This window comes from Andrena cerasifolii, chromosome 8 (assembly GCF_050908995.1).
Source record: "Andrena cerasifolii isolate SP2316 chromosome 8, iyAndCera1_principal, whole genome shotgun sequence".
Taxonomy (NCBI): Eukaryota; Metazoa; Arthropoda; class Insecta; order Hymenoptera; family Andrenidae; genus Andrena; species Andrena cerasifolii.
In genome coordinates this window covers 10,995,784-11,020,033 of record NC_135125.1, presented here as the reverse complement: position 1 = coordinate 11,020,033, position 24,250 = coordinate 10,995,784, and the positions used below count along the sequence as shown (strand labels likewise).

Sequence of the window (24,250 nt, the reverse complement as noted above, 5' to 3'; positions counted from 1 at the left end):
TCCGTTCCTATTGCCTACGAGAACGCATTGTTTGTACTTGATGGTCACATTAACGATTAGACTATGCGCGACATTCGAGTAGTTTCCGCAACTTTAGAATCGTTGCGAACAGTTTCAATAAATATACATTCGTACCCTCGTTTCTGCAGATTACAAGCAGTACTGCAGTTAGCGCTAAATTAGCACTCAGGCACTATGCCAAATGTACATCCAGATGTGTATCTGTGCAGTGCTATCGTCCCTCACAATTTACTGAAAACAATAAGTACATTCACAGTGCCTGATGATATGGCCTCTTAAAAGAGAAGTGTGTATTATAAACACGACTTCAACGTACCTCTGTATATTTATTTCCCTTGTATGCACCTTATTGTTTACTCTATGGGCTATTAAGGTGCTACGCCGATTAATTGCACTCATTTTATTGCACTAAAAGTAGGCCACATAACATAACGAATCACGCTTAAACAATACCAACGTCACTGTACTCGTTTCACCGTTCTTGGGGAGCCACGCCGTAATCTTTCCTATGCGTAGCTTCGGAGTAACATATCGCGACTCACTTTGAGTCGTTACAGGTACAGTGACAGACAGAAATATTTCGCTTACGCGCGAGAGCAACGCTCTACGTCGTTTACAACGTTTCTATAATGAGTCCACAATTGTGGCTGCTTGAAGCACAGGGCTCCGCCACCCCTGGAATACTGCGTACTCTAAAAACAGACATAGCTTCAACATTTTCAAGCATAAAATGCAGAGAACTGTTTAAAAAGAAGTGTGCATATTTACGGCTCTGTTAATGTCGGCGATGCAAACCCAGTGTGTAGACGTTCTGTTAGTGACCGATACAGCCCACTTGGAGTGATCGTGAGTATTCGCGTAATCGACACTAGCTGCGCCGAATATCAGACTTTTAACGTTGTAAATCCTGTGAAAATAACGAGCTCGTGAAGGAACCGAACGAAAGGCAAGTTGCCGGATACCGAAGGGGACGACGTTACTTTCTATCTGTGCAGATGGACGGAAGCTTCCCCGGACCATTCTGCCACGACTGCACGTACAAATCTGTCTGTAATTGTGGCCCGACAAAATCAGCATACAACTCTGAAAATCAGCTTCGTGTAATGCGATATGGGGGCCGGGCCGCGCGAAACGCTATTCAATTACATACCTCTCTGCCACTTGCCGCCCTTGGCGAACGAAGTGAACTCGACGGATCGCAGGGATTTTATAACGGCTTTATCGTCGTATGGCGGTAGTTTAATCCGTTTTTGATTGGTCGCATTCCGTAGTAATGGATACTTCGTGGCGAGCGTGTCGGGGATATTTTTCGCGTAGACAATTATTTCATTGTACATTAGTTGCTTGCCAACGGTGTTAAATTGATCGCCGTCAAGGGAGACGCAGAGGAAGCTCTGCCCGTACAGCGTTCCACTTTGTGGATAATCGTACCTGCCCGTGATATTTACATGCCCATTTTTTGGTGGGCGAGTCAAGTCGCCAGCTTTGGGGGCTGGAGGGAAACTAGGAACACTATGAATTAACCAAAAGCCCTGGCCACTATTAACCACCGCTACACCCTTCGCGTGCCCATATGACCCGATTGATGGCGCATCTGGCGGACTGTCGTTATATAACGCCCATAAATTCTCCTCGTCGTTCTCCTGTGCAATGAAATCTTACGATACTTTATCCGAATATTGCGAATCGTTGGAAAAAAAACACGTCTACAAGTTTCTTTAAAAGAAAATTGTATATATTATTCAAAGATGTCTCTGTCTTCATTGAAAAATTTTCATCGATGAAAGTGTTTTCGTCACTTAGAAATAAATTCCTAAAGATGCGATATTTCCTGACCCGGCCAAGGTGGTCTAACCCTTTAATATCCTACAGCTTGTAATTGATTAGTTATACATCTGTACTAAGTAATTAATGCTCCGTATAGGCTTACGTCATTGTAAAGGGGTGCTAATGTGCTTCCAGGGATAGAACTATTGGAAGCGATGCTCCTAGCGGACAATTGCCAACCAGTTCCAACGGTTGCGTCCGTTATGTACAGATAAGCAAGCCCTTTTCTAATCAGGGGATTACTACTTGTCTGGAGCTTCGGTAATTTATAAAGCACATACCTAAAATAGCGTTGCTGTGAGAACTTAGAGGTAGTTTATATTCCAATAGACGTACACGATGTCTTATCACGAAATTATTCGCACCGCGGCAATGCTTTCCAAATATAGCCCCGAAAACGGCTCGAGGCAATGGAGAAAGCACGATGTATTCGAAGATCGTTACAGGGACCTACTGTGCACGTACTTACCAATCAACTGGCATATTATTTTCGTCTTTACATTGCAGTTTGTCGCGCGAATTACCATTTGCAGCGTTACGCGCGATTAATAACGCAACTGCGTAAACCAGAACATGCCTCATGGTCTACTGAAATAAGAAAAGGAGTGTTTTCCATTGATTCTATCTTTATCGCTCGGTTAGTTTAAAACATTTGCCACTTTTGTACAAATAGCGCGGAAAACAGTAATCGTTTAAAGGTATTATTCAGGAAATGAAGTCACTTCGTGATTATACGACGCTGCGATGACAGCCGTGGAGAATTACGAACTACATACCTACCTCTTAGGTACATTCGTATGTATGTGCGCGCTATTGAGTCACGGAGAATGAAATTCTAATTAAATCTTGACTGAAATTTCATTCCTGCTTACATGCGAGGTATTTTTAAATGATTGTTAAGATATTTCGCACTCGCTGGCCTTGCTTGTCCGCGTCAAATCACCATACACTCTCTGTCCACACATGGACTCGTATGTACGTACATATATGTTGTACGGAAGATTTTCGATTGCCTCGTAACGATTACAGTATGAACAGCATATCCTAACGTCGCGAAATAAAATGAAAACTGTCGATAAGTGAGAATGCGACAAAAGTGTTCTTCAAACGACCCGCAGGTAAAAAAATGAAACAATTAACATCTACGATACGTGCGTGTGTTAGTCAGTCCACTGTACAGTACGCCCGTTTGAACGCACCGAGGCTTATACGTACCGAGAAGTATCAGATGTTCAGTAGTAAAACAACACACGGTTCTACAGCTGTTCGAGTGGTGGTTCTCGTGTCATCACGATCTGCCCACTGCATGGACACTGAAGTGACTGTAGAATATGCCGAGAACCATAAACGGAGTATCGCTTTACGTCACGCTACTTGATCTGCCCCATTGGCTGACTGTTTAATGCCATCTCTTTCAAACAGCGTACAATATATGTTTCTGTGAATAATCCGGAGGTTTGAAAATTTCCGATCTATTCTACTCTAGACTTAGCTAACTCTTTGCTCGTACAACGTATTCGATAAAACTGTATATTGTATCCATAAAGTTATACAAATTTTAGATATAATTATCTATAAATACTTTCGGATGATTTCGTTAATTAAAAGCCACTACTGTGATTGATATAATTGCTATCGATAGAGCATTGAGAGTTGCTGCGGAAGCCGGAAGGTCTAACTTGAAAAGAACTTGAACGTAAGCTTCCTTGTAGGAACATTGAACACCATCTACGGTTGAGCGTTTGAAGCAAAGGCTGCAACAAGATTTATGATATGATCGACTGCAGTGAAGTAGCAATATGGCGGTGGTAAGGTACAGTGGGCCGAACGTCATAATATTACAATGAGAAAACAAGGCATATCGTGTAAAGGAATAGCCATATACTAAAGCCGTAGCTCAGCAAGATGCTTTCTTAGCAATGACACTGCCAATAGAGGATTTTAGACGGCACTGCAGATTCCACTGAGAGGTATCTCTAAGCACCGACACGGGACGCAATAATGAGTTGTTCTATCGCTGAACTTATCAGGGAATATTCGTAACGCTGACAGAAGAAGGAAGGAACAACTCGTAAAACCTCCCATGAATGGAGGTATTCATCTAAAAATCCTAATTACTTTAATCGTATACAGATAATGATATCTCTTGTCCCCCAAAGTAGTTCAGATAATTTTATCAATGAAAACTCTGCTTGTACATGTAGTCTCCTTGTACTTTCTTCGTCTTAAAAAATTCTGTTTACCTAAATTGTAGCTTTTAATCAGACTTTGGTGATCTTGTAGCTTTCCACCGTCAAAGAACGCATCTATAAAGTTCTCGTGGCCTAATGTATCTCAAGTTAAAGGAACTATTGTCTTGAACTTTTAATATTTTGCTGGCTCCAGTGGCAAAAATGAGCAGAATAGAAAGCAGCTCGGATAACGGGAGCGGTTGGCACGAGTGTGTCAAATGGCTGACCAGATGCGGAGCTTTAAGGGCAGATCACAAAGCAAATTGGCCAGAAGCGAAACCGTTCGATTTAGCTTATACGTTAAGGGACGGTGTGTTGCTATGCAATCTTCTGAATATGGTAGATCCTGGATGCATAGACATGAAAGATGTGAATCAAAAGCCACAAATGGCGCAGTTCCTGTGTCTAAGAAATATAAAAGTATTTTTATCCGCATGCTCAACTACTTTCGGCCTATCCGATTCCGACCTCTTCGAGGCCTCCATGTTATTCGATCTGTCGAATTTTCAACGCGTGCTGTGTACTTTATCTGCTTTGTCCAATTGTCCCCGCTTAAGACGCAAGGGTATTCCGTAAGTAATTGGATTTACGATTCGCAGAATTCTCGAAATTACAGCCATATACTTAACGAGAGCTATTTGTTGCAGGAGCTTTTCTGTAGGACACGGTAGATCGCAAGAAGATATTTACAAGGATTTACAAAGCGCCGGCGCAGGGTAAGCATCCGAATGTCCATGAAATACTATAAATTCTATATCTGTTAAGAATTAAAGAAAAGAAAAATCGTGATTGGTATGCGACAAAGGGGCGTAGTTTAAAGGTGGGAACTTACAAGTAGACTTGCCGTAAGAATCGCTGAATGACAAAAAATATCTTTATACTTTTTGCACAATTTAAAAAGTTTATACTAACTTTTATCAATGGGTTTAGCCCCACAACAGGAGTGGTGGCATTTTCCATGAAACCTAAGGGTATGGATGTAGATGAATCCCAAGTATATCAGGAATTACTCTGCTTCTCGAGTAATTCTCAACACGACTGGCCTTCCACAGAGAAGGTATCTGTCGTTTGCAATTTAAGAGTATAATATCTTGCAAGAAAAGTACCAAACATCACTGTATTTCATTATTCAAAAAAGTACACTTATTATCGTTATATAACAGTTGTTTACAAACATTCGTTGCAACGTCAAGAGTCGTATATAATTCGGTACAGTGATACTGGCACTATTTTAAAATATTTATATACCATAATTGAGTTTTATGCGCTAAGCTGTGTTTATTGTCAATAACGTGACCCACTATCGCTACAAGTAGTTTAAGTTGGCCCAGAAGTTTTATTTTTTTTCGTGCATGAATAGTGCATGGCTGTTCATATTTTTATGCTAAAGCCGCGAAGATGAAGGTCGTCGCAGACGGTTTAGAAGGCGGGAGGGCGATGAGGCAGGTGGAGGAGGGGACAACGAAGATCCAGTTGGAGAGGAAGATGGGTACGGAGCATACTGCAGCCATGCTCAAAGCGAAGAGATCTACCAGGACCTTTGTAGTTTGCACTTGCCGCCTCCTCCATCTGTTGCACAGGTCGTTATATTTTTCTGTTTCTTACTTATTATTGAAATTTATCTCACTGGTCCTGTCATGCTTCATAGTATTTCATCTTCAATACGTACAGCCTTCTCTCGATACAGCCGCGAGCCTACCTCGAGAGAAGAGTGTAACGGTTCGTAATTAAACGATCTTTGTAAAAACAGGACGGTGCAATCTCTGGAGGTGAAAAGAGAGACTATGTGATCCAAGAGCTGGTGGAGACAGAACGGAACTACTCGGACGTCCTTAACAGTTTGCTCAGACATTTTGCTAGACCACTTTCAGCATTGCTGCGACCTGAAGAATCAACGCGTATTTTCTTTGGTATAAAGGAACTCGCAGAAATTCATGCCGGTTTTCACAGCCAGCTTCGAAAAGCGAGAACCGGTGCTGTTCTAGCACAAGTTTTCCTCGATTGGCGAGAAAAGTTCCTTATTTATGGCGATTACTGCGCAAACCTGACACTTGCGCAAAACACGTTGCAAGAAGCCTGTGCGCGCAACGAATTAGCTAATCAAGAAGTTATTGTAAGATTTAATTTGAGCCTCTAACGTACATGTAGTTAGTGTTTTATCGATTTTATACACCAGGCTTGGGAATTAAGTGATCTTTTCGGCCGAGTTTCAGAGGCGACGCTTCCTTTCTCCCGCTCATACGGCACGGGCCTGAGGCGCCCGAGGCTTCTGGGCCGCCGCGGGGGCCAAGACGCGCGGCGGGAGAAAGGAAGCGTCGCCTCTGAAACTCGGCCGAAAAGATCACTTAATTCCCAAGCCTGTTATACACCGTTGAACTTGACGCGAGTATCAATTACAGAGATGCCAGCAAGAAGCTAATAATGGTAAATTTAAGCTGCGGGACATACTATCCGTTCCGATGCAAAGAGTACTGAAATATCACTTGTTGTTGGATAAACTGGTAGAAGAAACTCCTTCTGACTGGCTAGAAGATAGGCGGCAGCTTGGAAAAGCTAGAGAAGTTATGGTTGATATAGCTCAATATATTAATGAAGTGAAACGTGACTCGGACACGTTGGACATTATAAAAGATATTCAGGCATCGATAATTGACTGGGACATGCCAGAAGATGCGCAGTTGAAAGATTTTGGGCGATTACTTAGAGACGGAGAGCTTAAGGTACCATTGTGTTGATAAGTGTGTTTTAAAATTAAACATTAACAAAATATTGCAATTACGTTCTAGGTAAAAGCTCACGGTGACCAACGAGTAAAGGCTCGTTATGCGTTTGTTTTTGAACAAGTAGTATTAATTTGCAAAGCGAGTAGAGGAGAGCAATACAGTTACCGTGAAACTTTACGACTAGATGATTATAGGTTGGAGGATCATACAGGAAGACGAACACTCGGCAGAGATGGTCGATGGTCTTATCAATGGTTGCTTGTCCATAAACAAGAGTATACAGCATATACTTTATTCGCACGAACGGAAGAACAAAAACAGATGTGGATTAAAGCGCTGCAGGATGCAATGGATAACGTTGATCCTGCCGCGTGTCGCAACACGAACCATAAGTTTAAACTTACAACGTTTTTCAGTCCGTGTAGTTGCCAGCGATGTGGCAAGTTTCTGAAAGGTCGCATGTTTCAGGTACAAAGTTGTTGGAAATGCGTTTGCATGAAAGTGAAATATTGCATTTAGAGTTAAGTTAACGGAAGCTGACCGCTCTAATCGTAGGGATATCGATGCGAAGTTTGTCGCCTTGCTGTACACAAGCAGTGCATTGCACATTCAGGTCGGTGTATGCCGGCACCACCTCCACCTCCACCACCACCACCTCTGCCATGCGAGCGTGCACTTTCCGTAAAATTATGGTTCGTGGGAGAGATGGGGCGAGATATGGCTTCGAATAACTTAGAAGCCCGGGAAGATGGTACATACATGCTACGAGTACGGCCTGCAGGACAACCACGTCTGAAACATGAAACTAATTACGCCCTTAGTATCAAGTAAGACTCGTACCCTATACGCTGCTTTTCCGTCAGATGTTTTCTTGAATATTCGTGCGAAACAAAAGATTGACCAATGTTACAGGGCAGACGGAGCGGTAAAACATATAAGGGTATTTAAACGCGATGTGGATGGCGCTGATTTATATTATCTCAGTGAGTCTCGCTTCTTTAAAAGTGTAGTAGAACTCGTGGAATATTACGAACGGGTCTCATTGTCGGAGAATTTTGAGAAATTAGATCAGCGCTTATTGTGGCCGTACCAGCGTGTATTGGCCAAAGCATTGTTTGATTTTAATGGAGGAGAACGTAATCAACTGAGCCTGCGACGGGGCTGTAGAGTCGTAGTGCTGAGCAAAGAAGGCGATGCCAAAGGATGGTGGAAAGGAAAAATAGCAGATCATGTAGGATTCTTTCCAAAGGAATATGTTGAGGAAGAGTCATAACTCTTCGCTCGTTCAGTTCATAACTTATACATATTACTTAGATAGTTGCTCTGTGTGATGGCACGACGATCAAGAGTATTTTACACATTAATCACGTCATCGTGCAATCATAATACTTTATTAAAATGCCCCTCAATGGAGAACAAAAGGAAAAAATAAGCTATATTATAATAATACATTTTTACATTGTATAAAATATAGATAAATTCACTTTCATACACCGATATCATTATAAAAATACAGTTTATTTTATTGTTCTCTTTACTTGAGGTTGCGCTATATCACAATTATATAAATAGAAAGTGCATATGCGTGTATGTGAACGGAACCGGACTTATAAAAACCAATTGTATTTAGCAACTCGCATAGACGAGAAGATTAATAATTATTTTTCGGTACGATACGGCGGTATTAATAAATTTTAGAAAAAGCAATTCATAAAGATCAAAGTTGTCTATCCTTGTATATTAGAATCACGTTGAAAATATATATATTGCCAAATGTTTATACTTATAGACAACTTTTATTCTTTATGACTATGTTACGGTAAAAGTACGTAGTTATGTAAATGTACAAATTTACCGGAAAATGTACACATATCCGAGCTTGGTTGGTAAAAGTGAGTACAAATTACATTTACCCTTCATGTCTGGTGAATGTAGAGATAAGGTCTTCTTAAAAACTGTATTCACATTTACCCATCGAACTGGTAAATGTATACATATACCGGAAAATGTGTGCGTCTACCGATTTTATACTTATACCGTAACAACTATATTTTCAAGTCAATTGCCAAGCCTCAATTGTATATATATTGTAATTCTGTACCGTTAACGATAAAAATTTTAGCTACTCCTTAAAGATAAACGTATACATACATAAATATATGGATATCGCTACACGCATTATTGTAACAAATTAATTATACTATTTTTTTAATTGTTACACATATTTTCTGATTGTGCCAATGAGAATAATCAATAAAATTTAGACCTTATTGAAACGTTAACACAAAAGGTATTGATCCCTGCAATCCTCTCATCCTATAATCCTGATATTCAAAATTCTGTTCGCTTCTTTTCAGCGTATATTATACTAGCTACTTTCTGTTCCAGCCTTTTACAGCCAGCTGTTGCATAAAGTTTGTGCGGAGTGGGTCCGTAAATCACATAAGATAATGCATCCTTTATCATATCGTCGGTAGGGATAATATTTCTGTTTATGAAAGCCTTTTTTAAACACATTTTCACTTGGGCTTCTTCGAGTGGCAGAAAAGGTACATAATGATCTATCAGACTAGTATCTATGGTATCGCTCTGATAAAAACCACCTTTCTCGTTAAAGGCACCGACGCTTATTAAATGCTCGAAATCCTGAAGTTTAGTCATATCTCTCTGTTTGCCTTCTCCCCAAAGAGCCAGTAAGCGTTGTGTAATGCGTGAGCTGCCGGTATTAGATAAAAATATATAAACCGCCTTCCTTGTATTTACCGAGCCACCCGTAAGTCTCCAAGATTTGAACCATGTATTGTAATCCAAGAATGGCACTAGAACATTCAATAAACCTTCCGGCATTTTATCCACTTCGTCGAATACAAACATTGACCTCTCGCATTTCTCTAAACTACTACTAATAATTCTGCGTAATTCTTCCTAAATCAATGAAAATAACACGGTACAAAATATATAAATCATATTTCAGTTCGTAAAGATATGTTATGTTAAATGTATACCTTGTACTTCTCTACATCTGTTGTCAAAGGAAAATCATTACGACCATTGAAGAAATGATAAAACCGACTAAGATCGCCCTTTTTGTAAAATGACCGGGCGATCATTTGAGCTACGTAAGTTTTACCAGTTCCCGGTGGGCCATGAAAGCTCAAGACCAATGCTTTTGGAGGATTAGACGAAGATAAGTGCCCGCGTAAAGCACTTGTAACTACGTGATGCGCAATTCGTTGCCCATAGAGTTCTTTGCTGAGAATATCGTCTAACTCTACAAAATAGATATGTACGTGCAATTACTGTAACACATTCTATAAAACGAAAAACACCACCTTCTATATACTTACTATTGATATCGGGGGAAACATATTCTTCGGTACAACATTCTGTAAGCCTGCATGGAATATATTCTGCTACATCGGCAACTTTTCTATACATATCCGAAAACATTCCTGACCACGAAATTTCGCACCTAACACAATTTACTAAAAAGCTGATGAAGATCCACAGGGTCATGGAACTGGCAGGATTCATTTTCTATCGCAGCTAATATTATTATTACGATTGTTTAACTAGTCGGCAAATGAATTGTATTTGATAAAATCTAGCACGAATGTACGGCAGAAAACATTCGATCATATTCTTCCAAGGAAATCGAATTGAATTTAACCGCTTGCCGTGCAGTGACCACTGACCAGTTTCTGCCCGAAGAAGACGGTTCCAGAATATAAAACTATTATTAATAAACAGACAACTTTTTCACCGTTCTACTCGTTGCAGCTATGCATTCATATTAATTAATATCATTATTGTCTTCTCAGATAAAAACACGTTCAAACAGTTTGTTTATTTTCTTGGGAAATAATCGCTACAGCCGCCCAGTGGCGACTCAAATAAACTGACTAGATAGGTGCTATTCAGGGCTATTCAGCCTCCAGTCTCCACCCGGGCACTGGATATCTTTGTCCTTTTCTAAATAGCATTCAATAGCATTCCATTACCCAATAATAAGTCTAAAAACTCCTCCATCATCATGCGCTTCTAATAACTCATAAGTTTTACCGACTTTCCACGTCTGCTGTAATAAAACGTGGAGTGCGCATTACTGCATTTTGTTTTACCCCGCGAACTGTGTGTTTTAAATTTAACCACAGACCAGGCATACTATAGACTTATCATCCAATGTAATTTTGTATCACACCACAGGCGAGGTATAGGATAGACCTAATAGCGAATTCGGTATCTCGCACTGACTCTGCGCTAGTTTCAGAAAATGACTTGGATTGGTCGATTCTTATAGAGCTATCTCATTTTTATGCAAAATGAAGCTATTATCAAAATTTCAGCGTAATCGGGTTTCGGCTCTTTTGGAACTAGCGCAGAGTCAATGCGAGATACCGAATTCGCTGTAATGCATTTTTCTGTCACCGGTTTGGGGCGTTTCGCACTTATCATTTTAGTGTCGCATGCAATGTTACCGATGAATAATTGTTTTACGGATAGTAGGTAATGAATATTTGAAAGAAGTCCACTTAGGCTAGAAATCGCTAGAGGCGGTATATTTCGATTCCCTAGCACTAAACAAAGACTGAAATATCCCAACTATACAACTGATTTAGTTTTAGAATACTTCCGTAAAAATTGCGATTTTGTATTGGCCTGGTTTTGAAACATGTAATCTCCAAAATATAGAGAAATGATCATACGTGTGTACAAACACAGCGAATTTAAACATTTATTACGTGTACCTAAATGTTTCTTGGGGACGCATGCCGACGCATCAATGAAAATTTTGAATGCGGACGGAATAATTACTTACTCTAGAATACACTAGATAATAAAATTGTATAAATTTCTGCATAACTTAACACCAACACCACCATTAATCTGTATTACATTTGTATATTCCTTTCTACGTTTATTACCAAAATAAGTTCGTTGTAGACGCAAAATAACTGTTGCACATTTTGGAATTTATTCGGCTACTAATCATGGTTTCCTGTAATCAGTAAATAAGTTAAGATAGGTAATCGAGCAAAAGCCATCTTTAAAGCAAGACCTTTTGAACCCAGAACACTAGACTATCACAGATACGCATAATATTCTCATCATCTAGTAACCGATTCGCTAAATGCAGATCAGACTGTGACTGTATGTAGGAGCAGCTAACTGAATACCTCTTGCTGATACACTGTCGGGAATTATTTCGTGCGTGATTCTTACTTTCCGAAGGATAATTAACCTGTGATTATATTTAATTTAAACGATTCTATTGTATTGGAATATCTTCGAAAAAATATTGTCTACTCACTGTTTAGTCACTACAGCAAGAAGTGGCAAGAAGATAAAATATGGCGTCCGAGAACTCTACTGTTAATACCGTGCCTACTAAATTGTTCACGCGAGCAGAAGTTGCTAAACACACGGATAGCAGTGACTTGTGGATTATCATTAACAATAAAATTTATAATGTGTCTCCGTTCCTCAATGAGGTTGATATTTTATTCTTACAATTATGATGTTCACATCTTTTTCTGCGAGAACATATGAGAATGTGTTTCCCTTTATTTTGAATTTAAGCATCCTGGTGGCGAAGAAGCCCTTATGGAACAAGCTGGTCAAGATGGTACAGAACCCTTCGAAGATATTGGTCACTCGAGCGATGCCAGACAGATAATGGAGACATATAAAATCGGTGAACTTGTAGAAGTAGGTATACAATTTAATATCTATCTGTACCTGATAAATATTATCCGTTACAATGGCTAAATTATTCTTTATGACGATAGCAAGTTATTTCCCATCAAAGTACCCAGTTAATTCATGAATTTTAGGAGGAATGGACAAAGGAATCTGCCAATGATTTAAGCGCAGTGTTTGCAGAAAACAGTTCTAGGTAAAACATTTTCTTTCATAATGATTATTATCATCGTGTACACGTGTTATTAATGAAGCTATTACAGGTACATAATCTATGACTAACACTCTGCCTGCACTGGTTTTGTATTTCCTATGTTACAACTACTCGTGTCGTCGTCCGTTGGATAGCACAATTGAAAATTCGATTTTCCACTGCTATAATAGCACGCTTATTATACTAATATCAATGTGCTTGTGCATTTTGTTTTTACATATTAGTACGGTCTCGAGGCATATGGTATTTCTACGTTAACATTGTGCTATCCAAACTTGCAATGTTATTGAAATTTCAAATATGTAAATATGCGAATAGACGCTGCTGCATTGTGATGTGATGATTGGCAATTGCAGTGGTTCTTGGAGGTCGTGGCTGATTCCAATCGCACTTGGGGTTCTGGCGACTCTGGTCTACCGTTATTTTATCAAAGCACATTGAATCATTCCTAATATTTATTTTTTTGTAACTTATATTATACATAAATGATTGTTACAAATAATCGAAGGATATTATGTATGTCGCACATTATTACAATGTTCTAATGACATAAAGTTGCACGTACAGGCTGGCCTAGTGTAAGAATATCTACAGAACACGGAAATTCATTTGTTATAACGAAACTAAAAATCTATATAAATATGTACATGTACAAGCACGTACGTATAGTCATACCAATATATTGACTATAAGTATGTATAAGAATAAATTAATGTAACTTGTATTGTTGCATTGGGCTTCCTTGGAAACAAAGGAACTGAGTTTTGAGTAAAGAATCTTGCTAAAATCCATTAAATGCAATAGTTGTCTCCGCGTGTTTCCCTTTTTGTCTACAAGTGTTATTATATCCATTTAAGAAAGATGGACATAGAAATGAGTAACACATAAAGGAGAAAACATTGACCAAAAAGTATCCAGTTACAGAATCTGACAATGAGCCTGGGCAGATATTTAAATGGAGAAAAAGTTATTTAAGGTTGATGAATGCGCTTACACTTGAATAGTAATCGACATACACTTACAAGCAGAGAGAGTTTTCATTTTTATAATGCGTCGGGAATAAACATTTTAATATTGTGTTTTAATGATAAACTTTATTAAACGTTCATTGTACATTTATGTATATTGTAAGAATAAATTACTTTTTGTTATGTTTCATACGCTGTTCCGAACATAGTACCTAGTATACCTATCCTGCGAAATAACCCACTCGATACAAGATTAAAGGGTGTTACTGGCTTAGGTAGCTATCGAATGTGAATTCGTAGGTATCTGATAGAAGTCGAAATACGGAGAGACGATATCGAGCGTGTTTAGGCGCCGACGCTCGGCGCTCGATGCATCCATCCTTTTTCCCTCTCTCCCCCGTAATCGCCCCACTACGACCTCGTTCTTGTCCACTGTTTGGCGGGTACGCGGGGTACGTCTCCCTTTGTCGAACGCCCAGTTCATCGTCAGAGCTGGATCGGTGTGTGTCGCGTTGGAATATTGTAGTCTCGTACTTACGCTACGACTTTGCGACCGATACGTACCAGACGTAAATTTCTGCTGGGAGACCGGGATCGGGCGAGCTCTAGTTGAAGAAGAGACAGACAAGATCGCGGCGGAGTGTCTTTAGTTAGAGAATCAGGGCGCAAAAGAAGGGCGTACAGCACGGTCGCCCCTTGACGCGCAAGCGAGACATTGCCGAGGAAATTTAGCGGGAAAAGAGAGGCCAGACGGCGAGCAGAAGACAGCTGTAGTCTGGCAGAGACGGTGGTTGCACCGAAAAGTCGGCGTGGTGTCATGAGAGGCGGTCTCACAGTCCGCCCTTCTTATCGGTCCCTCTTAGAGTCATGCATGTCGCGCCCTTCAAACGATGTAAGTACCCCATTCTGTTACCTACCACATGCAACCCTTTTTACCACACTTCAGCTACGCGGCGTTCTTTAGGCTCAGCTAAAGCGAGATACACAAACTCGTAATTGCAAAGATTGCCGCGCTTTTTACCCTCGCCGGGTCGCTCATTCATAAACTTGCGACCACCATTCTTGGGACAAGTCTTTTGTCGGCACTGCTAAGCTGTACAAACGCTGCACGCAAACGTGCACGATTCTGGCGCGTTGCTGTTTCACAGCTGCGTGGAAGCATTTAAATCGTCGGGTAGAAAAGATGCGTAAATCATTGATCGATCAGCGATCCGTTAGGTTAGGCGAAGCGTGAAGCACCGCCAGGATCCAAAGCATTCTTAATACTTAGAGGCACGATTCATCCCTCGAATAAAACCTGTTGGTGCCAGTGCACACGTTACAGTCATAAAGCAAGAAAGCACGTGTGTGTGCCAAGATGCAGTCCGACTTTCTGACTCTCGTATCGTTTCTGCTCGTTTCACTAAACTCCAACTGTCCGCACAGCTAATTTTAACACTTGCGCCGTCAGAAAGGCGGAATACGATTGCCCATCACAGCCGCGAATTAGAATTCGAACTAGGGAACAATAGGTGCTGAAAGGTTATTCGGGAAAAACATGTATGTAAGTATATATGTACATGTTTGAAAGCGTACACGACGCACGTGCGTCTTTCTGATCTTGGCAGTTGATAGCTTGTTTACGGTTGGTCGTACGCCGTACCTAATTGGCACAGACATAGACGATTCAACGAACCGTTCCAAAACGAATCCGCGATCTATCGAGTCGAAAGTCGAAACGGAGACGTTCGTTAAGTGCGAGCGAGGAAAAATGATCCTCTCGTTACGTAAGGGGGAGAACGCAGCTCCCGAAATTTGCAAACAGTTGCGTCACTCCGTGAAATGGGAAGTTCGCGCGTTCGCTGGGGTGCACGGAATGGAATCCTCGAGTTATACATCAGAAGAGTATATCCATCTTACCTCCATTCAATTGGCAATTCGATTCTACGTTCACAGCCACTTAATCGCGCATACCTTTACCCGTGGTCGAGCGGAATCGGATTTCTAGGCCCACCTCGTTCTTAAATCGGACCGAAAAGCATATTTTAAGACGCTCCTCCGCGCAAATTGGTCTTTCGCGTTCGCCAAGAGAACCTTCCGCTTTATATTATCGTACGCGTGATGTCGCGATCTTTTTCCCCCCTTTTTCCTTTCATTTTCGAATAGTAAAAAGGTTGGAATGGAATGTGTAAATTTCAAGGAATCGTTGCAGTAAACGGTCACTGGCGTGAAAAAAGATTGTGGTTTCCACTAGGGCTGGGACTATTCGAATAATTTAATATTCAAATATTTTACAAGCATTCGAATGCTACGAATAAACTTCGAATATTTGAGTATTCGAATGTTATTATTCGAATACTATTCGAATAGTATGGTGTGAAGTGGGTCAAAATTAGTTTATAAGATTTCACCCTGACAAATGAACCTAAAGAACTTGATTTATAATTCACACCATACTATTCGAATACTTAAATATTCGAATAGTATCGAATACTTAAATATTCGAATAGTATCGAATACTTAAATATTCGAATAGTATTCGAATACTTGGATATTCGAATAGTATTCGAATACTTGGATATTCGAATAGTATTCGAATACTTGGATATTCGAATAGTATTCGAATACTTGGATATCCGAATAGTATTCGAATACTTGGATATCCGAATTATATTCGAATACTTGGATATCCGAATTATATTCGCCAAATAATTGAGCAACCGAGGTATTCGAATATTCGAATACCGAAAAATTCGACAAATAGTCCCAGCCCTAGTTTCCACGAGACTGGCATTTCTATGAACAACAGAGCACGACCGACAGAAAAGTTCGATTCGAGTTGGCCAGCTTATTTTTAACATTTCACAATGGATATGTGCCGAACGAAGTGGCCAGAAATAGACGCACTGTACGAAGAAGAGGGACGAGACGACCATAAGCACTCCGCGACATGTTCCGTTTAAGCCAATTATATTCTTCGCACGCAACCGATGCGCGTTATTCTTTTGAACAGTGTTTCATTATCTGGGTCGACGCGTCTGAATTGTTTGAAATACTATACATCTCTAAATCGTTCGGAACGCACCAGGAAAATTAAGCCTGCGCTACGAAAGCCTACTCCAACCGCTTCCGTCATTTGTAACGTCACTTCGATTAGAATTTATATTTAACGCACGAACGAAAAGTCCGCCGCGGGGTTATAAGACGGCAGCAAATACCGCGGTCGATAGGATGAAACGAAAACCATTGACCAATGTCACACTGCTATACCTAAATCGGCAGCTTTACACGGAGGATTTTACAGTTCGAAGTAGGAAGGAAACTGAACGCGTTTGCTAGCTGGCGGTGTTTGCGTAACGGGCTCGAGCTTCCAAGTACGAATCTGCGTTCGGTGATCGTCGAAAAATTATAGAAAGGATTCTGGTAAATTGCGTGTTGGCGAGACGGGCTGGAAACGCTGAGATCCGCCAATAGGTAATCGCAGGCCAAGTGTCGTTGACTGCATAGAACTCGAGACAGTTGGTTTCGTAATTTCGGGTTTTCTATAGATAATATCGCGCTGCCTGTACGTGCACAATTACGTGCGACTCGAGCCGTCCCGGAGTCGTTCGTTCCGACAGAGACTCGGTCAAACAAATTCAACATCTTCGAGGCGCAATTTAATACCCTTTTTACGACCGATTCGACCTTCGTCGCGAACGCAATCTTCGTACGGCCGAGACCGCATACAAAGCTCGGTTTCTTTCGCACGAGCGATCAATTAAACGCAATTGGATTATTACGATGCTTTAGCGCAGTGAACATTAACGCGTTTCAGAAACGGTTCTATGCCTCGTTCCTGCGTCGCGCGCGAACGCCTGCGTTGCCTGTACGTTCGCGTAATAATAATAATAACAGCAACGAATTTGAATATAATTATTCAGCGCGAATGATGAATTACAATTGTTTGAAAGGGCACGATCCGACGGGCTTTCTGCTGGTCGCCAAGTGATCTATGATACGTGCTGACGGCTGAAACTCCGCAGTCGTCTGTGTTGGCATATCGTGTTACCAGTTCGAAGAATTTTGCAACTTAATTCGTGGGGTCCGTCATCGGACGAGAGCAACAGGCCTGGTGGCAATCACCTTCTGCCAGGCGACATCATCGTTGCTCCAATCGTTTAAAACTATTAGACTCGTCTTCCCCTTAGCCAAGCGGTTACATTGCTCGGCGACAGAACGAAATATCGGTCGCGATTGCTTTTAAACAAGAGCGAATGAATTACGTTCTTTGTACGACACTCTTGTCTCGCTGAGACCCGCCGCGCAATTACTTTTTTTTTTATTTGAAAACGCTGTCAAAGGGGACGCAATAATTCACTCCTCTCCCCGTTCTTGCTAGGAAACGTTTTATGAAATAGTACGTAAAGTGGTCGGGAGACGTTTACGTACCCAGGCAGATACATAGGCACGTACGTACGTGCGGTGCACAAATCAGTCGAAAGGCCGAACCGTCTCCGGTGTGTTGCATCACGCTGCAAATGGACAACTAAAGCCAGAATGCTCAGCCACGAATAATCTTGGAAGACTTTCGCCGCTACTTAGAGCTTGCAACGTTTAGCGTCTCTAATTTCGATTCGCTCTTGTAAATTTTCTATCCGCGCCCCAACGAGTTCCGTCGCGCAAATCATTCGTTGGAAAGAGCTGTTTCCCTTTTTGACGATGAGAAACTTGATTACTGGGCTAGGTAAACAAATTACGCACGCATGTACTCTTCGCGAAGCCCAGTTTCAAGCATGCAAATAAATGGCATTTTAAGATAGTCTACATTTAATTGTTATTTAACGGAAACCCGTAGATGCGCGAAGAAAATCGATAGTCCTTTATCGGAAGGTCACCTTGAAGAAGAGACCACCACGCCTCGCGTGATAGGGGGACTTGAATTTCTTCGGGGCGCAATTCGTTTGAAAGAATGCGACATGCTCGTATTGCGCATTAAGCAATTCACATCCGTTATCGATGTTATTACCGATAATATTGATTTTTAGCGTGGTCAAACAGTGCGGCCACTCGGCAATCGAAAAGCCCACCACCGGAACGATTAACAAGCTCGGGCGTCGCGGCTCTTTCGTTCCGGCGATACGATCGATGAATTTACGCTTTACCGATGGCTATCATTCCGCGATGGAACACGTGAAGGAAGGCATAACGATCTCGGTCACGAGAAATCTTTTGGCAGCCGGCCACGCGAACTATTACGGTAGCAGCATCGCTTCGAAGATAATAATATAATAATGGACGTCACGTGGCGACAAATACAAATTCAACGATTTGCTGTTGTTCGCGTTTCGGACCCTTTGCTCTCCCTCGATCTTTCTAACGCCTTTCTCATTAGTCGCAACGGGGAAACGACGCGATACAGACGTTTTCTTAAACGTTAAACAATTCCGAATATGTATTCCCTACTGTTTTGAGCGCTGCGAACGGTAATACCTCCCATGCGTAAGTAACAGTGTTCCCAAACATCGCTCCCTTTACGTTCCGAGCAAGCGAACGAACCGAATTGATCCGCCGGATCGCCTTCTTTTACGGAAGTCCGTGCGATCTAATAAGTAGTTGTTGGTAGGTGAGGGTTAGTTCGAAGTCGTCCAGTAGAAAGTCTTATGAATTATGAAGAAAGGTAATCGTATTGTCCAGTTTCGGTAACTTAAAAGAAACGAAAAGTTTATTCTCTACTTGCGAACGCTAGCTGGGCCACTGGGCCTTCTACCGAGAGCGAGAGATAGAATACTAAAAGAATCGAAATGGACTGTTTCAGCTACCGTGGGACATGATCCACAGACGAGTAACGGCAATCAGCCGCAGCAACAGTTGCAAAGCGGAGGCTGGATTGGAGGTCCCGAGTCGACGTTGGTCTCGCGATCGGCGAGGAGCATTAGCAACGGCAACGGGAACGGGAACGATAACGGCTGGAATTCCACGTCGCCGTTTCAGCATCAACAGCAACAGCTACACGAACGGAAACAAAAAGAAGCTAAATCTGGGGGTCTGGGAGATGACGAAGACGGGGGTGAAGGGGGTGGAGGGCTGGAGGGGACGGACCCAGAGGAGAACAACTCTGTTCACCTCAAGAGACGGGTGGGACTCGTCAGTGGGGTGGCTCTAATCGTTGGTACCATGATAGGTAGCGATCGACGACCTTTAACTCTTAATATATCTACTGTTTGCGCTGTTTACTTAGCCGGCGAATGATGTTAATGGTGAGGTTTCGCAATAGGTTCCGGGATATTCGTCTCGCCGTCAGGGCTATTGGTTCGAACTGGTAGTATCGGAGTCAGCTTCCTCGTATGGACGGCCTGCGGCATGTTGAGTTTGTGCGGCGCGTTGGCGTACGCCGAGCTGGGCACGATGAACACTAGCAGCGGCGCCGAGTACGCTTACTTCATGGACGCGTTCGGCGCTCCGCCTGCCTTCCTCTTCTCCTGGGTCTCCACTTTGGTCCTAAAGCCGTCCCAGATGGCCATCATATGCCTGTCGTTCGCGCAGTACGCGGTAGAAGCGTTCGCGGCCGACTGCGATCCACCCGAGGAAGTGGTCAAGATCGTTGCACTGCTAGCGATCATACTTATACTGCTGGTCAATTGTTACAGCGTTAATCTGGCCACAGGTGTACAGAACGCATTCACCGCGGCCAAATTGATCGCCATACTTGTGGTAATCGCCGGCGGCTCTTACAAGCTGATACAGGGTAACACCCAGCATCTGGAAGGCGCTTTCGATATGATGGAGGGCAACACCGTCAACTTGGGCAGGCTGGCCACAGCTTTTTACACTGGCCTCTGGGCGTACGACGGATGGAACAATCTCAATTACGTCACCGAGGAGATCAAAGACCCCTCAAAGAATCTACCGCGTTCGATCATGATCGGTATACCCCTCGTTACCCTCTGCTACGCCTTGATAAACGTATCTTACCTAGCTGTGATGTCGCCCTCGGAGATGATCGAAAGCGAAGCTGTTGCTGTGGTAAGACGACAATTTTCCAATCGCGAAGCCAAGAATTAGAACAGACGATCCTATCTCGTAATATTCTAAACTCCAATCGATCGGATTTCCCCAAAGTAAAAAAAAAAAAGAAAAAAGAAAAAGAAAAGTCATTCAAACACTACCAGAGTTATCCTTCTATAACGTTTTACAGACTTTTGGAAATCGGATTCTTGGCGTTATGGCATGGCTCATGCCGCTCTCGGTTGCGATCAGCACGTTCGGTTCCGCAAATGGTACTCTCTTTGCAGCAGGTAGACTATGTTTCGCCGCATCCCGAGAGGGTCATTTACTCGACTGTCTCAGTTACGTGCACGTGCGACGCTTTACCCCCGCACCAGGGCTTATCTTCCACTCCATCGTCGCAGGTACCGTTCACGCGTCTACTTAGCAAATCGCTCGAACGCCCATACTTGTACTCCAACTTGTTTAATGAAATGCGCTCGGTGATTTATCAGGAGCGATGGTACTCTCCGGGAACATAGATTCCTTGATCGACTTTTTTTCATTCACCGCATGGATCTTTTATGGCGGAGCAATGCTCGCTCTGTTGGTGATGCGAAGGACCAGACCCAATCATCCACGACCATACAAATGCCCGCTGGTGATACCAGTCCTCGTACTTGCAATCTCTGCGTACCTGATTGTAGCGCCAATCATTGATAAGCCTCAAATCGAATACTTGTACGCGTTCGGGTTCATATTTGCGGGCATGCTTGTCTACCTCCCGTTTGTTAAATACGGATATGTGCCCAAATTTATGGGTAAGTACGATCCATTGGTTCCTTTCTCCAGACCAATACGTATCCACGTACCTTAACATGCTTTACTATTCCTCTTTACAGAAGGAGTGAATGCTTTTCTTCAGATGTTACTCGAGGTAGCGCCAACGGCTGCTGCCTTTGACTGACGATCGAATGCAAAGGGCGGTTCTCAGAATGCCAAATCATTCCATTGCGGCGTCGTGAACCATATATAAATATACACATATATTTTAAATATGCATAGGCAAAAAAGTGTATCCTATTATTAAAGCTCAAGGCTGGCCCAAATGATTTCACAAACATAAAAAGAATATTATTTTATTACTCGTTATTCTTTTGTAACATACAGTGTAGTGTACGCAGCGTGATTAGTTGGTGTTACAACAATCGTAGCGAAGTGGGTAGAGATGTTTTAAACGTTTGCAGATAAAAAGTTCACTTTTTAATTTTACTCAATGTTTTTTTATTCGCTTTTCCATAAACTCCTAATATACCACTGGAGTCTTTCCTATGAATCTTTTTAGTTTTGTATTTTATCATACTTTTCTCGAGCCCTGAGGTGCGCTCCTCATTTTTCTCCGTTCTCTTTTGCTCCTTTCTTTGCCTTTGTAACACTTTGTAATTAATTCCCGTGTTTTTAGGAGGCTTTGCCCCTAAACTTATGGCGAGGGCAACTTTTGCTTCGTTAGCCTTTACCTTCTCGAAGCCAGACATACCAAATTTCATAACTTCGTATCTAACGCGCTTCATTTCCAATTCTTGTTTCTTCTTCTCGTCATTATATTTGCTTTCTTTACTTTCTGTGACGTTGCTCATGGAACTCTCTGCCTTCTGGTTTTCTTCGCTGCCAAAAGCATTTCCTTTTATCTTTTTCTTTGGTCCCTCGTAATTAACTAACAAAAATTCTTTTACAGCGTCTTTTTTCACCCTTGATACACGTGTCGGAATAAAATCTGCCATCGTAACACCCTAAAATGTAATGATTTTATGTTATAGCACATTCGACAACCTGCACTCAGTGCGCACTAGTGCGACCGTCCGAATTCGCTATCAGTAATGTACTTTCCTTGAGGTTAGATAATGATAAAATACTTGTATCGTACGTTTATAATTCAAGTATAAGGATTTGAGGAAACCGCATAAAAATTATTAGAAAATCTCGAATAGTACTATTTATGCTTGTACGCATATCTTAAATAATTCCTTTAATATTATTACAAAAAATCTTGTTTTACGACCAAAAGAAACACTATAGCCATCTGTTTTCGTGGTTCGTAAAATGATCAATTTCGACTGCATGTAAAAAAACAATAAATTAACGGTATCATTGTACAATATCGTGCACAATGGGCTACAATGAAACTAGATGAGTTGTACAATTTATTAAATAAACAAATAATTAAATAAATAAATCATCTCTACGTTTTCAAACGAGCAAGTTATTTCATAGGCATCACCGTTAGGTGGTTGTAGCGTCGTTCCTTCCGTTTCTTTTTTCATACATTTGTTTAGTCGTAACGTCGTAACCTTAAATAATTGTATGAGATATAGAACCAGTGTCTAATTACGATGGAGGAATATCCACCTATTAATATCCGTTTGGCTGTAAACAGGATTGATTTAAATTTAATAAAAAATGAAGATACACAACCGCGAATATACACGCCGGGAGAAGAAATTTCTAGCCAACCTGATTTCTTGAGGTAAGGAAAAAGTGCATTTCAGTTATTATTGAAAGAGAAAGTAGAATTTTATGTAACATACATATTCATTAGAGGTCACGGAACTTATGTAGATGACGAGAACACATTACGCGCGTCCGTGGCTGGTGTATTGGAAAAGGTGAACAAGCTGATTTCGATACGACCTTTGAAGGCGCGTTATCAGGGTGAGATCGGAGACGTTGTGGTTGGGCGTATAACTGAAGTACAACAAAAACGATGGAAAGTTGACACAAACTCCAAACTGGACTCCGTACTTCTACTGTCCAGTGTAAATTTACCCGGAGGAGAATTGGTATGATATTAAGATAACTCTGCACGTATCTTTGTTTAATGGGTAAGAAAATTAAAATACAGCTTTTTCTATAATAATTGTTAGAGAAGAAGATCTGCCGAAGATGAACAAACTATGCGAAGGTATCTCCAAGAGGGAGATCTAATTTGCGCAGAAGTGCAAAGTACCTTTGTCGATGGCTCATTGTCGTTACATACTAGAGTCCTAAAGTATGGCAAACTGTCTCAAGGTATAATGATAAAGGTCTCGCCAGCTCTTATAAAACGAAAGAAAACACATTTTCACAGTTTGGCAAACGGTGCTAGTTTAATATTAGGGAACAATGGTTATGTATGGATCGGAGCTAGTAAACAAGACACCGATCGATCGGAGGGTGGTTTCACTCAAGACTTGTCGAGAATTCCTCAAACAGATCGCGAAGTTTGCGCACGACTGCGCAATTGCATATTAATTTTGGCGCAATGTAATATACAGCTTACAGATACATCTGTTACGTACGCTTACGAGGAGTCTATAAAATACAAAGTAAACAACTTACTGGAGCCCGAAGCGATCATTGACGTGTCGTTGTTAACTCATCAAAGACTCGCGCAATGATTCTATGCTTGACATGAAAGAATTTTATAAGAATTTTCTATTGTAAATTTCAAACTTAAGACTCAGTAATAAAAAGTTTTAAGTGTTCGTAAGAAAATGTTATTTATTCAGCAGTTGCACACTAAATAGAATACTGTCATCGAACTAGATAGTCAGCCTTATTATGAGTGTACAGAAAGAAAGTCGC

General features: G+C 41.4%; 7 protein-coding genes across 11 annotated transcripts; 4 read left to right on the top strand and 3 right to left on the bottom strand.

Annotated features, from left to right (window-relative positions):
- Nucleotides 1–406: 406 nt before the first annotated feature.
- Dnaseii (deoxyribonuclease II) lies at nucleotides 407–3,224 on the bottom strand. 2 transcript variants are annotated; one of them, XM_076818919.1, is made up of 7 exons: nucleotides 3,064–3,224; nucleotides 2,318–2,433; nucleotides 1,952–2,129; nucleotides 1,172–1,664; nucleotides 1,002–1,104; nucleotides 790–928; nucleotides 407–713 (listed from the first exon to the last, which is right to left on the bottom strand). In XM_076818919.1, exons 2-7 carry the CDS (start codon nucleotides 2,428–2,430, stop codon nucleotides 606–608), a joined length of 1,134 nt encoding a protein of 377 aa, XP_076675034.1. In that variant the 5' UTR covers nucleotides 2,431–2,433; nucleotides 3,064–3,224; the 3' UTR covers nucleotides 407–605. The 2 variants fall into 2 exon arrangements, with proteins under 2 accessions (XP_076675034.1, XP_076675033.1); XM_076818918.1 differs by having other exon boundaries at nucleotides 2,318–2,436; nucleotides 3,064–3,222.
- A 234-nt stretch (nucleotides 3,225–3,458) lies between these two features.
- On the top strand, nucleotides 3,459–8,560 carry Vav (Vav guanine nucleotide exchange factor). The gene is made up of 9 exons (XM_076818915.1): nucleotides 3,459–3,941; nucleotides 4,132–4,651; nucleotides 4,727–4,795; nucleotides 5,470–5,659; nucleotides 5,830–6,192; nucleotides 6,479–6,799; nucleotides 6,866–7,270; nucleotides 7,358–7,629; nucleotides 7,715–8,560. Exons 2-9 carry the CDS (start codon nucleotides 4,242–4,244, stop codon nucleotides 8,073–8,075), a joined length of 2,391 nt encoding a protein of 796 aa, XP_076675030.1. The 5' UTR covers nucleotides 3,459–3,941; nucleotides 4,132–4,241; the 3' UTR covers nucleotides 8,076–8,560.
- LOC143372585 (torsin-1A) lies at nucleotides 8,172–10,708 on the bottom strand. Of its 2 annotated transcripts, XR_013086317.1 has the most exons (4): nucleotides 10,150–10,708; nucleotides 9,808–10,073; nucleotides 8,840–9,727; nucleotides 8,172–8,603 (listed from the first exon to the last, which is right to left on the bottom strand). XR_013086317.1 is itself a non-coding variant. In XM_076818921.1 (3 exons), exons 1-3 carry the CDS (start codon nucleotides 10,334–10,336, stop codon nucleotides 9,134–9,136), a joined length of 1,047 nt encoding a protein of 348 aa, XP_076675036.1. In that variant the 5' UTR covers nucleotides 10,337–10,708; the 3' UTR covers nucleotides 8,172–9,133. The 2 variants fall into 2 exon arrangements, 1 of the variants encoding a protein (XP_076675036.1); XM_076818921.1 differs by having other exon boundaries at nucleotides 8,172–9,727.
- Nucleotides 10,709–11,683: 975 nt separating this feature from the next.
- Nucleotides 11,684–13,874, top strand: Cyt-b5 (Cytochrome b5). Of its 2 annotated transcripts, none has more exons than XM_076818926.1 (4): nucleotides 11,684–12,294; nucleotides 12,383–12,511; nucleotides 12,637–12,698; nucleotides 13,035–13,231. In XM_076818926.1, exons 1-4 carry the CDS (start codon nucleotides 12,154–12,156, stop codon nucleotides 13,054–13,056), a joined length of 354 nt encoding a protein of 117 aa, XP_076675041.1. In that variant the 5' UTR covers nucleotides 11,684–12,153; the 3' UTR covers nucleotides 13,057–13,231. The 2 variants fall into 2 exon arrangements, with proteins under 2 accessions (XP_076675041.1, XP_076675040.1); XM_076818925.1 differs by having other exon boundaries at nucleotides 11,723–12,294; nucleotides 13,073–13,874.
- A 280-nt stretch (nucleotides 13,875–14,154) lies between these two features.
- Nucleotides 14,155–21,901, top strand: LOC143372583 (b(0,+)-type amino acid transporter 1). 2 transcript variants are annotated; one of them, XM_076818916.1, is made up of 6 exons: nucleotides 14,155–14,576; nucleotides 19,461–19,826; nucleotides 19,920–20,668; nucleotides 20,841–21,054; nucleotides 21,145–21,450; nucleotides 21,532–21,901. In XM_076818916.1, the coding sequence occupies exons 1-6, from the start codon at nucleotides 14,552–14,554 to the stop codon at nucleotides 21,594–21,596; spliced, it is 1,725 nt and encodes a 574-aa protein (XP_076675031.1). In that variant the 5' UTR covers nucleotides 14,155–14,551; the 3' UTR covers nucleotides 21,597–21,901. The 2 variants fall into 2 exon arrangements, with proteins under 2 accessions (XP_076675031.1, XP_076675032.1); XM_076818917.1 differs by lacking the exon at nucleotides 14,155–14,576 and adding an exon at nucleotides 19,180–19,322.
- Nucleotides 21,753–22,742, bottom strand: LOC143372588 (uncharacterized). The gene is made up of 2 exons (XM_076818924.1): nucleotides 22,554–22,742; nucleotides 21,753–22,419 (listed from the first exon to the last, which is right to left on the bottom strand). The coding sequence occupies exon 2, from the start codon at nucleotides 22,408–22,410 to the stop codon at nucleotides 21,886–21,888; it is 525 nt and encodes a 174-aa protein (XP_076675039.1). The 5' UTR covers nucleotides 22,411–22,419; nucleotides 22,554–22,742; the 3' UTR covers nucleotides 21,753–21,885.
- Nucleotides 22,743–22,944: 202 nt separating this feature from the next.
- Nucleotides 22,945–24,160, top strand: LOC143372587 (exosome complex component RRP4-like). The gene is made up of 3 exons (XM_076818923.1): nucleotides 22,945–23,153; nucleotides 23,226–23,466; nucleotides 23,551–24,160. Exons 1-3 carry the CDS (start codon nucleotides 23,020–23,022, stop codon nucleotides 24,061–24,063), a joined length of 888 nt encoding a protein of 295 aa, XP_076675038.1. The 5' UTR covers nucleotides 22,945–23,019; the 3' UTR covers nucleotides 24,064–24,160.
- Nucleotides 24,161–24,250: the final 90 nt, after the last annotated feature.

Bases quoted from the DNA above. Each gene is read 5' to 3' on its own strand.
- Dnaseii (XM_076818919.1), bottom strand. From the start codon at position 2,430: ATGAGGCATGTTCTGGTTTACGCAGTTGCGTTATTAATCGCGCGTAAC. The intron at 1,665-1,951 runs GTAAGCCTATAC...TTCATTGCACAG, and splicing joins TAGCACCCCTTTACAATGAC to GAGAACGACGAGGAGAATTT. The intron at 929-1,001 runs GTAACGTCGTCC...TTATTTTCACAG, and splicing joins TCCATCTGCACAGATAGAAA to GATTTACAACGTTAAAAGTC.
- Vav (XM_076818915.1), top strand. From the start codon at position 4,242: ATGAGCAGAATAGAAAGCAGCTCGGATAACGGGAGCGGTTGGCACGAG. The intron at 4,652-4,726 runs GTAAGTAATTGG...TATTTGTTGCAG, and splicing joins TTAAGACGCAAGGGTATTCC to GAGCTTTTCTGTAGGACACG. The intron at 5,660-5,829 runs GTCGTTATATTT...TTGTAAAAACAG, and splicing joins CTCCTCCATCTGTTGCACAG to GACGGTGCAATCTCTGGAGG.
- LOC143372588 (XM_076818924.1), bottom strand. From the start codon at position 22,410: ATGGCAGATTTTATTCCGACACGTGTATCAAGGGTGAAAAAAGACGCT.
- LOC143372585 (XM_076818921.1), bottom strand. From the start codon at position 10,336: ATGAATCCTGCCAGTTCCATGACCCTGTGGATCTTCATCAGCTTTTTA. The intron at 10,074-10,149 runs GTAAGTATATAG...TCTATTTTGTAG, and splicing joins TGTTTCCCCCGATATCAATA to AGTTAGACGATATTCTCAGC. The intron at 9,728-9,807 runs GTATACATTTAA...TCATTGATTTAG, and splicing joins CAGATGTAGAGAAGTACAAG to GAAGAATTACGCAGAATTAT.
- LOC143372583 (XM_076818916.1), top strand. From the start codon at position 14,552: ATGCATGTCGCGCCCTTCAAACGAT. The intron at 14,577-19,460 runs GTAAGTACCCCA...GGACTGTTTCAG, and splicing joins TGTCGCGCCCTTCAAACGAT to CTACCGTGGGACATGATCCA. The intron at 21,451-21,531 runs GTAAGTACGATC...TCCTCTTTACAG, and splicing joins ATATGTGCCCAAATTTATGG to AAGGAGTGAATGCTTTTCTT.
- LOC143372587 (XM_076818923.1), top strand. From the start codon at position 23,020: ATGGAGGAATATCCACCTATTAATATCCGTTTGGCTGTAAACAGGATT. The intron at 23,154-23,225 runs GTAAGGAAAAAG...CATATTCATTAG, and splicing joins AGCCAACCTGATTTCTTGAG to AGGTCACGGAACTTATGTAG. The intron at 23,467-23,550 runs GTATGATATTAA...AATAATTGTTAG, and splicing joins ATTTACCCGGAGGAGAATTG to AGAAGAAGATCTGCCGAAGA.
- Cyt-b5 (XM_076818925.1), top strand. From the start codon at position 12,154: ATGGCGTCCGAGAACTCTACTGTTAATACCGTGCCTACTAAATTGTTC. The intron at 12,295-12,382 runs GTTGATATTTTA...TTTGAATTTAAG, and splicing joins TGTCTCCGTTCCTCAATGAG to CATCCTGGTGGCGAAGAAGC. The intron at 12,512-12,636 runs GTAGGTATACAA...CATGAATTTTAG, and splicing joins AAATCGGTGAACTTGTAGAA to GAGGAATGGACAAAGGAATC.